Raw genomic sequence first — 11,132 nt, 5'->3', positions numbered from 1 at the left:
GGCCATCTTGAATTTTCAAGTGGCTGACCTGTATCAAAAGTAATACCCAAGGAATTTGGAGGACAATTTGTGCCAAGTTTAGCGTGTGTATCCACATTTGAAAGATTTCCCTAAAATATGCAATTATCTGCTGCACCAATCCAGCTGCTAACTCAGAGCCATGAGCTCCCGCCCCTGATTTTGTCCTTCTCTGATTGGTTAGACGAACGAGGCAGGCTCAGAGACTTTATAAGGGAATTTCCAAGCACACAAAAAAGTACAAACTGCAGCTTTAAAGTGAAACCTTCACCAATTTTAAATAAATGTTAAATACTTGGGGGTCAGCTGTGTGTGATGCTCAAAGCAATTAATTACATTTAAAAATTTCAGCACCAGTGTTCTTCGCAGGAATCAATCAATCTCTCTGAATAATCTACAGAACATTATTATATTTCGGCTGGAACAGCGTCTGTTGACCTGATGACAGGATATAGATGCAGCCACAACCAGAGGTCACGATGGGGGGGGGGGGTACAGTACATGCTGCAGGGGGGCAGGGGATGTCGTGACTTGCAGTCCGGTGTTGTGGGCTCTTTAAGCGCAGGGCGGAGAGCAGATTTCCGACTGTCCATGAAGCGGATTACGGCTCCAGTCCTACGTCTGCTGCTGCATCATCTCAGCTGATCCGGAGGATTTCCTCTTCAGGGAAACAAGCAGCGCTGCCTGTGTGCTCGGCTCAGCGCGGCGCCATGGATTTCAACGTCAAGAAACTGGCTTCCGATGCGGGGGTCTTCTTCACCCGGGCAATGCAGGTAAAGAGCAGATCCTCGGCAGGACGACCCCCCCCCCCGCAGCAGAGCGGGCAGGCACCGGCTACGGGCTGGTTTACCGTCATCCTGCAGGGATGGAAACAGGCTGAGGGCCACGATGCTTCACACACACAGCGCACACACACACACACGTAGCGGTCTACGGTGTTTCAGTTATTGCTGAGGAGATAACAGCAGGTTTATTCTGGGGTGTGTTTTGATGAGCGCGGCTGTAAACCGATAAAGGTTTGTCAAGCCTCCATCTATTATTGATGGCTGTGATCGAGTGAGTCACCCACGTGACACAAGCTGAGCAGGACAGGGCTCCTTCATGGACCACACGGCACAGTCAAACAGGTTTTTCTAATTTATCACATATTCACAAAAAACGGGTGATTTCATGACTCCTCTGTATTAGGAGTTGCGTCAGGTTCGTTAAAGATGTGGGCTTCCACAGTAAGACGCAGTTCTCTCGTGGACCATTTTTCTGCTGAACTCATCTAAACCTCCCTACAGATAAATAAACGGTCATGTTATATCATGAACCTACCTGTGCTGATTATTAAGGAAAGGTTTAAGTGCAAGATTTTACAAGGGAGATCCTTGAGGGCCGTTTCACACATTCCCATCATCACTATCACTATATCTATTGTGACAGCTGGAACAACACGGGTTAGATCTGACACTAAATGATAGAAATAATAATCATTACACTTATTCCAGGAGGGAGTTTAATCAGGAGAGTCGGATTAATGTGTCAGGAAGCTCACACAGCAGGCAACACCGACCACACAGTTTCAGCACAGAAAAGCTTCTGTCGCTTCGTCTCTGCCCACATTTTTCTGCCATGTTTGATTGAATGCATCAATCCATTAATGCTGTTTTTCTGGAGGATGTCCAAAGGCATTGTGGGAAACACAGGAAACCACTGACTGCAGAGGAAGTAAGCAAGACTGACTGCTGAGGGATTGTGGGTACAAGAGCAAATGATGACAGCGCTAAATAACTTTTGGAATGTGCTCAGTGTTACAGAGGAACTAATGATTTATATTATATTATATTATATTATATTATGGCGAGTCATGGGACAAATTACAGGGCTCCAGTTCTCTCTTTGTTCATATATTCTGCTGCATTTAAAGAGCAACTTAAACAGCCACTAGTGTTTCACCTCACTGCAGTGAGGTAGACGTGTACTCCAGGGTGTGTCAGTACACTGTGATGTCACTGTTGGGTGTTGTTACAGGTGCAACAGAGACGCCTCTGACCGCACTCACCAGTGATGCAGGATGTGCCTCAACATTGTGCTGTAATGCTGCTGATTACACACCTAAACCAAATCAGATGAACTTGTTTGATGGTTCAGTTTTCCAGTAAATTTGAACATAAAGTATGTTCCTAAAGTTTTCACCTAAAGTAGGTGTTTCACAGTGTTGGACTTATTTGTAAAGTTTTAATTGTATCCTCTTCTCTGCATATTACCTGGATTATTCTTACAAAGGCTTTTCTTTTAAGTGACTAGTGAAAGAAAACGTTAGTTAATATAATCTGTAAGCCGTGTGTGAAGTTCCAGGCTGTTACCTAATAATCCAGCCTCCAAGTGAAAAGTCATTTAGTCATGTGGTCTGGTCCACAGAGCTGCTGTCAGTCTGGGTTTTTCCTGCTCTGATATGTCGGTGGGGACGAATTCCTCAGTCATCTGTCTGTCTCTAAGTCCAGCTGGCTGCTGCCTCCCATCAGTCAGAGCTGGCGGCCAGTGAAGATCCAGAAGGAGAAGTCAGACTGATAAGTGCCTGCTAACACAGATGGTATTTTTTATGTCAGCAGAAGTGGGCGTTCACATGACTTATTGCACAGCTCCTATTATGACACGTTAGTTGGTGAGAGGGGAAAGTTTTATAACCTGCTCCATTTGGTGATTGCTGCTGTCACAAAATAAGTTTGATATAATTTGCATAGATATGTCTGCTGCTGGTTTTACCATGGTGATGTCAGACATTACAGTCAACAGACTGTAGAGAATGCTGGTATTTGGGCAGTGCATTTACCACTTCATTTCAATTATACTTATTTATAGCTTGATATACAGAATCTCACATGATACATGTTGAAGTCCTACAGTGGAGTGTTAGGGCCACATTGAGGAAAAACTCATCAGAAATTACGAAAAAAAAAAAAGTCGTAATATTATGAGAATAAAGTTGTAAAGTTTGTAATCTCACAGAGCCAGAAATGTCCCAACAAGTCAGTATGAACAGTGGGTTCAGAACTGGATGGTCATTGGCTGAGCTCCAGAGATCCTGTGTGGAGATGGAGAAACTTCCACAAGGAAAACCGGTTCTAAGAGTCACGCCTGGTTTCCTCCAGAGACATCTCAGAGATGATCAGGAGAAATGGAGGAACCTGAGCTTAACTGTCACAGTCACAGTAAAGTGTCGGGACATTTTCTGAAAGCTATGACGTGGGTCTAGTTCATTGTGACTGAAGTTATATCCTGACTTGTCTCCCAGTTCACAGAGGAGAAGCTGGGCCAGGCGGAGAAAACAGAGCTGGATCCTCACCTGGAGAACCTGATCACTCGGGCTGATGGCACCAAGAACTGGACTGAGAAGATCCTGAGACAGACGGAGGTGCTCCTGCAGCCCAACCCCAGTAAGTCCTGCTCAGTCTGTCCAAACAACCGCACGACCACAGCCATCAGTCCATGTGGAGTCCCAGGACCAAATTACATCTATGGCTTTCTGATTTGATAACTGAAGAAGTAACAGAAATCATTTGGAAATGTAAAAAAGTAAAAAGACAGAAATGTACCTAACCGTCGAACGACAGTGTCTCACATCCACATCGCATTATTTATTTTGTCTGAAACATTTTTCATTTTCTGTGTCACCCCTGGGACCCAGCGGTCGAGTCTCAAACATGTTTTTTTGTTTCAGGTAAAGGCAGAAAGTGAAACGTCTTATTTTCAGAAGCAGCTGAAATGAATATGTGATGTTCTGAACATAATTGTGTATGCGCTACAGTTTTCATTTTTCACCTATTTGCACTTGAATTTTAACAAGCAGTTTGTGTTTTTGTTATTTTTTTTTTTTAGCACAGTGACTCCATTTTGGTGAAGGATTACACGTCTTCAGTCGTACCTGAGTCTGTGTCTGTGTGTAACGTGTCTCTATGAAGGATTCTGGTTGTGATGTCTAACCTTTGCTCTGTGTATTTTTATCGTTCCATGCTTCAGTCGACCACACTGGTAAGTCTTGTCCTCATTTATCAGTGTTGTGTAAGAGAACTCCTCCACAGTAGCGGCTGCAGATGATGATGTGCGGCGCAGCAGATGCAGTCTGAGGGACGAACAGCAGTGTCCCATGTTGAATGAACAGACGCTCAGGGATGTGGTCTGCTGTACGGTGTAGGGACTGACTAACACTGTGCAGATACAGACAGGTGTTGAATTACTAATGACTTTCTATTCAGGAAGACACCTGCCAGCACTTGTTTGATTGGACACAGCCAATGCTGCGTTCAGGGGGTGCTGGAAATGCTAAAATAAAAGCCGGCATCCAAACAAAGAAAAGCCATTCACTAATAAGTCTGATTGAAGTCCTATTTCCTGATGATTAACTGTCATAGAAGTTAAGTGTGTTTTCTAAGAGCAAATCTACAATTGATCTTACATTTCTACACGTTTTCCAAAGCAGCTCCTCAGAGCGAGAACATGCACACGTCTTCAAGATCGTCCGTCAAAAAGCTGAAGATGAAACTGAAGATGATGCTGAATACACTTTTACTTTGCATCTGAAACAGTCTGTAAACTGTGCTATATTAAAAAAAAATACACACATCACAAAGTGGAAGAGTTGTAAAGGTCACAAAGAAATATTTTAAACTTGGAGTAGTTCAGTAAGAGCTGAATGTGCAGTAAAGCAGCTTTTAGCTCATTGTTGTTTATGATTCATGTTCCAGGGTGGAAGTCAGTTTAGTCTGTGATCTATCTGCTGCCGGAGGACGACGTTACTCTCAGACCCACATTAAATCTAAAGTGAAGCAGAGATGGTTCCTACGAGCTTCGTGATTATGCAGCTCATGTATTGTGAATGTTCTGTTGTCCTCTCTCCATCAGACCGGCTGTATACAACAAACCAAGCATGTTAGCATGCTAACAAGCTAAGACTTGCAGTGTCATTAAACTCAATAAAAAATTCTTGGGGGGGGGGGGTTTGGAGGAGGTAGTACTTTTATACACTAATTATCACCCATCACTTTTTCCAATCACTGTTAAGTGATACTTCCCGTATATTTTTCACATTAAAAGCCTTGTAGAAAAGAGGGGCACTGGAACCACTGAGCCACTGGAAGGCTTTTAATATGAAATATTAAGAATTCACTATGGGACAGTTTACAAAATCAGTGCACCAGGGAAAGGACGAGGAAGGACCATTAGCAACAAGCTAAAGGACGCATTGATTGTTCCTTTAAGTGAACCAGGAAGAGATCCAAGTAATCCAGCAAACTATAGGCCGAGTGCCTTAACACACATTTTCTAATTGATGGAACTCGTGGTAAATAGAAGGTTTATGGATTATTTAGAGAGAAGAAGCATGAATTCGGCCTGCTGTTCTAATACCAAGTAAAAAACCTCAACTCAGAGTTCATCTGTCAGGTCTGGTGTGTTCATTTTTCTTTGATCGAAGCTCCTGAAACTCAGTGTTTCACATTTACACTCTCTCTCTCTCTCTCTCTCTCTCTCTCTCTCTCTCTCTCTCTCTCTCTCTCCTGTTCTCCAGGTGCTCGAATAGAGGAGTTCATCTATGACAAACTGGACAAGAAGCTTCCCTCCAGGATGACCAACGCCGAGCTGCTGGGCCAGTACATGCTGGACGCTGCCAAAGAGTTTGGTCCTGGGACGCCATACGGTGAGTGGAGCTGTCACCGACACTGATGAGACTCTGAGCGTCGTCTATCTCCACCACTGTCCACGCTGTTTGTCCTGACGAAGTATGAAAAGGGATGAGGCAGCTTCTCTCTTTTTGTTATGGTCATTAAACAGTTTGAATTAAAACTCTCTGCTGTGAAACTGAACAGCACCTGTTTGGATATAATGAACCATAGAACCAGTCAGTCTGCACCTGAAAGTGTTGATGTGTCAACTTCAGTTTTCTGGGACCAAGGTCATTGAAGTTACGATCCATTAGATTTTCATTCTATAAAGCCCATTTTTGCTACTGATTTATTCTGCAGCAGTGATTCGTTGTGTTTGTGTTCTCTAATTGTCTTCATTTATGTCACTGTAGTAGTTTACTTTGTTCCCGGCACAGTCCACAGGATTCCAATAGTTCATCCACACACTGGAGACGCTGCATGTAGAGGAGCAGATTCAGAGGTCACTGCCGCATTTACACATTTCACTTCATGCAGAATATTCAGTCCTGAGTCCGTTCAGTTTTACATTGTCACAGATGGTTGTCTTCTTTATTAAAACAATGAGATGCGATGAATCATTAGCCCAGCTGCGTCTGTCCTCTGCTGTGTCTCTCCACCATGAAGCAGGTAGTGGACAGGGCCTTTATCAGAGCTTTTCCACTGAAACAGCTGCTACTGCTGCTGAAAACCAGGTCCTCAAACCTGAACCAAAACCGAAAGAGTGAGCTTAAAGATGCTAAAATACTTTCTAGAGCTGAGGGGACCTAAACTCTGTGAGTTTCCTCATTACACATGGTGATCGACTGTTAAAGGTCCATGTTTTACACTTTTCCAGTGTTTTTATTTGAAGTGTTGATCCATAAAAAGAGAACATCTCCTCTCTCAGGCTTCTCTCTGGAGCTCTAAGAACAACAGGTCGGTGAGCCAATCAGAAGAGAGGAGGCTCTGGGCCTCTCTTCTGATTGGCTGACTGTTTTCTGACTGAGCCAGTAAAAATGTAGCAGATTTCAGGTAAACACTCAGAGAAAACAAATCCTGCAATGTTGGATGGTGGGTCCAGGTGGGCGGGGCTTGGGGCATGGCTGAGGGCAGTGACTGCTTTGTTGTGACATCACAAAGTTCCAGAAGTCCTGACGGCTGGTTTTAAGGCTCCGTTTCTGAATACAGGCTGTGTGCATTTCTCTGTGGACTGAGGCTTTGATACTTTCACAGTATTAATATAGAACCTAGACCTGATCTATAATCAAACAACACATGGACATCTACCTTTACACTGTATGGGACATTTAATATAAAAAATATTGATTAGTGAAGTTTTAAGTATTGCACCTTCTGGAGCTGATCATTTCAGTTGGTTACATTCCTTTATTGTGATTATGAGTGAACCTCCAGACTGAAGTCACAGAGAGACCACAGCACATTCACAGAACCTGATGAACAACACAGTTTTGAATGTCAAAGAAACAATTCCCCATCCAACCTACCTATGACTTGAGGTTAGGAATGTTAACATTATTTATAATAATATTAACATATATATAATATTGACATTATTAATATCTGCATTTTTATAGGCTACTACTGAGAAAAATGTAACTTCAATATCATATTTATTTCATGTGGTGTGTTTGTCTAAGTGCCACTAGATGGCAGTGTTAGAGCACAAATTACAACCTATGCAATTTTGAGCAGAGGAGGAGGAAAGAGAGTGTGGGTTCAGTAAGCCTTTGATTTCAGTGTAAACTGTTCAAGATCCATTTAGATTAGTGGAAAGAGATTTTTCCTGTTAAACGAAAACACACATATGGTCTGTTGCTCACCCTCTGGACAGGGATGAGAACCTGTAGAGACAGAGCAGGTGAGGGGGCGGAGCTGGAGTGGAGCAGGGAGCAGAGCGAGGAGCGCACCTGAACCACTCACTGATACTTCAGACAAACAGATACTTAATAACTTAAACAGATTTCACTCATTTCCACTCAAATTTACCGCTCATGATGTTTCATTGCCCCAGCTTGTCTTTCTCTAGTTTCAGTGATCTAGTCTACGGTTTATTCTTGCATGTCAGCATTGATGGTCCAAATGTCTTAAGACGTTCAAAATTGGCCTCTTACCATGGTATTTTCTGTCGTCTTAAGACATGCAAATTTGACGTCTTAACGCAGATGTCCAAATAGACGCTTTGGACCAATCTGCTCTCCGCACTCTGACTGTAGGTCCAGACCTTCACCCCTGACACACGTTTACACCTTAAACAGGCTTCACACAACATTAACTGTAGCTCTACATGGTCCCCATACAATGACCCCTCATGATTTTGGTGTGACCCCGACCATCAGTCCGAACCTGTGCAGAAGAAAGATCGTCAGTCAGATGAGAAGTTCTCACATCAGGCTGTAGCTCTCTGCAAAGCAACAAGTTGTCTAAGTTTGTAGCTATGAATCCTGTTTCAGTAGTCTGCTTATGTGTAATACAAGAAGTGTGCATGTGTGCGTTTGTGTATTGTGCCAACTGTAGGTAGCACCCTGATCATAGTGGGAGAGTACCAGGTTAGACTGGGAGGAGCTGAGCGCGAGTTCCTGCAAACCTCAGCCACCAGCTTCCTCACTCCTCTACGCAACTTCCTAGAAGGAGACTGGAGGACGATATCAGTAAGTCTGACTGAGCCGCTCATCATCCTCAGTCCTATGGTCCTCATGACATCTGTTCATATTAACACCATCCACGCGAAGACAAATCTGTTGTCAGGGATCATCAGACACCTTTTTCACTTGAACTGACTATGTGCTGTTTCCTATGAGATGTATTGTAACACAGAGCTAGTCGCCTCATTGTGCTGTTAGATGGATAGAAACCTAGTCCCGCAGGGTGTGCTCCCTGCGGCAGATCAGCTATCTCTGATTGGTCACCTCGTGTCCTGTGCAGAAAGAGCGGCGGCTCCTGGAGAATCGACGGCTGGATCTCGACATCTGCAAAGCACGTGTGAAGAAAGCCAAGCAGGCAGAGGCCAAATCAGCGGTGAGTCTCATCTCGTCCCTGTTGCTACTGATGCTGCTTCTGTTCTTTCCTCTTCTGTCCTCTGCTACAGGGTTTGACTCACTCAGTTATGAGGTCCACAGTAACAGGGTACACTGAATAGCAGACAGAGGTCAACACGATGATCCATGCGGAGTGGTGTCTGTGTCAGCTGATGAATATATTTGAGCTCTGTGTTTTGTCTCCACCAGCTCCTCTTTAGCTGCCTCAATGCTCCACTACAGTGTGTTCACCAGCTGCTGAGCAGGTAGAGGACAGAGGCTTTTTACAGCTGCAAACAGCTGCTGCAGCTGCAAACAACACTACGAGCTCTGAGAGGGAAGAGACAGTCAAACCAACCCGATGAGCTGAAAGACATTTAAACGCTCTTTAACCTCCTAGGACCTGGCGTCCACATATGTGGACCTCACATTTTTGGGTTCTCTAGACCACAATACTAACTTTTTCTCAACAAGGGCCTGGTGACCATATGTGAGGATATTATACTGCCACTCAGTAATCGAAATTTAAAACTAATGTCCTCATATGTGGACATCATTTTTCTCAGGTCCCAATCAGCCTAAATAGGAAAGAGAAATTAAAAATGCACGCCATGCAAGAGTTCGGGTCTTAGGAGGTTAAGGGAAACTGCAGAGCTTGGTGATATTAATTTAAAATGACAGATTCCTGCAGCTTTAGCAGCAGTCAGATAGACACAATTCACTTTTCCCAAGATTCCCTGGTAAAGGAACACGGTAAATTAGCTGCTGAAGTGGTAGACGTCAGGCCATCTTGATTTTCCCATTATTACATCATCACTGGGTGTTTTCACAGACAGCTCTGATTGGATGATGTTGCTCTCTAGCTGTTTAGCTTGTTAACAGGTGAGTCATAAGCCAGGTGAATTGAATTGATAGTTTGCTGAAAGTGAGAGACGGAGCTTTTGTTTTCTGTTACATAATCAGCTCAGTTGACGCGTGGTCGTTCGAGGCGAGTTCGAGCTAAGTAAAACCACATGTTGTGTGCAGATGGAACGTTCATTCTTCAGAATAACTTGTGCAGTCATCTTGTTCTTCCTGTGTTGTGATGAGTTGGTTCCTTCTTCAGAAAGCATGGCTGCATTGACCCAACATCCTGTTCAGCGCTGAGCTCAGACACGAGTTCATTAAAGCTCAATTTTATAATGGAGGGAAGAGTGTGACTAATCAGACAGTGATTCACAGTGTCAGGGTTCAGGCCGGATGCTGTTTGTCTGAGCTCTTTGTATCAGACACTTTGAATAAGCCTGTAATTACTGTGACTGTTCAGCACCCTCTGCTGTGACCCTGCTCTAAATGATGTGCACCTCTGTTTTCTTCATGCTTGTATGCTTCTGGCTAACTGTTTTTTATTTCTTCTGCTGAGTGACTGTAAATGCATGACTGTGCCAATATGCCCCCCCCCCCCCGCTCTTGTTTGTAGGCTGCACCTGACTTTCAGGAGACAAGGCCTCGAAATTATGTTCTGTCTGCCAGTGCATCAGCGGTAAGAAAAAGCAGCAGCTAGGCTAACATGCTAACACTTGTACACACAGTCAACCGGCTTTTATGTGCCTCCACCTTTAACATGGACACCAACAATTCAAAAACATGTTAAAACCAGAATGTGCTGAGAAGAAATAACTTGTTACACGTCATTGCCGCGGCCTCAGCGCTCTGTGGTCTGCTCTGACAGTGGTTTATGGGAAACAGTTTCTTTAATCTGCCACATTGTACATGTAACTGATATAAACTCTGTCAAAAATAGTCACATATCTGCCAACACTCCTGGTTTTCCTGCGGGTCTTTCCTATTTCAAGGTCGTCTCCTGTTTTGTTGTTTCTCCTGGGAAACTCCAGTAATTAGCCTGGTCCTCAAACTTTATTATAAATAATCATCGTACACAGATCCAAACGTTTGTTTGTCTGTCTGACATAATCTTAAATTGTCAGATTGTGTATGAAACATAAGATAGACACACAATCCACACACATACATACTTGATCATTTTATGTTCATGTAATGTTTATCTAATGATAAATGTTAATGTTAACTGGCATGTGATGGAATATGAATATGTAATATGTAAGTGAATCTGAAAGGAAACCTAAATGTTAGCAGCTGTGATGAGGATGAGAGGAAGCAAACTAAAACCAACCTCCTTCCACTATTCAAGTGTTTCATGTATTAAACCGGAATTTAAATCAACAAAATGATCTTCAAAAGTTCAACTTTAGGGTTTTCACTAAAGATTCTTGGATGTTTAAAGCCACTCAAAAAACGTCATTTTCAGTAATGACACACCTTCAAACCCACAGATGTTGTTAACAAGCTGTAACGACCCTAAGACCTGGAAATAGTAGAGTCTGCTGTCGCCCCCCCCCCCCCCCCCCCCCCC

At 43.5% G+C, this 11,132-nt stretch overlaps 1 protein-coding gene across 2 annotated transcripts in view; it reads left to right on the top strand.

Moving 5' to 3' along the window:
- The first annotated feature begins 603 nt into the window (after window positions 1-603).
- Window positions 604-11,132, top strand: part of sh3glb2b (SH3-domain GRB2-like endophilin B2b) — a 20,711-nt gene continuing 10,182 nt past the window's right edge. The window contains exons 1-7 of one of the 2 annotated variants that reach the window (XM_023397922.2): window positions 604-791; window positions 3,299-3,440; window positions 4,024-4,035; window positions 5,570-5,698; window positions 8,220-8,353; window positions 8,628-8,720; window positions 10,179-10,241. In XM_023397922.2, the coding sequence (XP_023253690.1) occupies window positions 729-791; window positions 3,299-3,440; window positions 4,024-4,035; window positions 5,570-5,698; window positions 8,220-8,353; window positions 8,628-8,720; window positions 10,179-10,241 (636 nt within the window). In that variant the 5' untranslated portion in view covers window positions 604-728. The remainder of the gene's footprint in view (window positions 792-3,298; window positions 3,441-4,023; window positions 4,036-5,569; window positions 5,699-8,219; window positions 8,354-8,627; window positions 8,721-10,178; window positions 10,242-11,132) is intronic. The other variant, XM_023397923.2, reaches the window with a different exon arrangement.

Source organism: Seriola lalandi, unplaced genomic scaffold (genome assembly GCF_002814215.2).
Source record: "Seriola lalandi dorsalis isolate HSWRI2012SDOR001 ecotype SW California unplaced genomic scaffold, Sedor1 jcf7180002054939, whole genome shotgun sequence".
NCBI lineage: Eukaryota > Metazoa > Chordata > Actinopteri > Carangiformes > Carangidae > Seriola > Seriola lalandi.
Note: the sequence above shows the minus strand (reverse complement) of the source record. Positions and strands in the feature narration are given on the sequence as shown.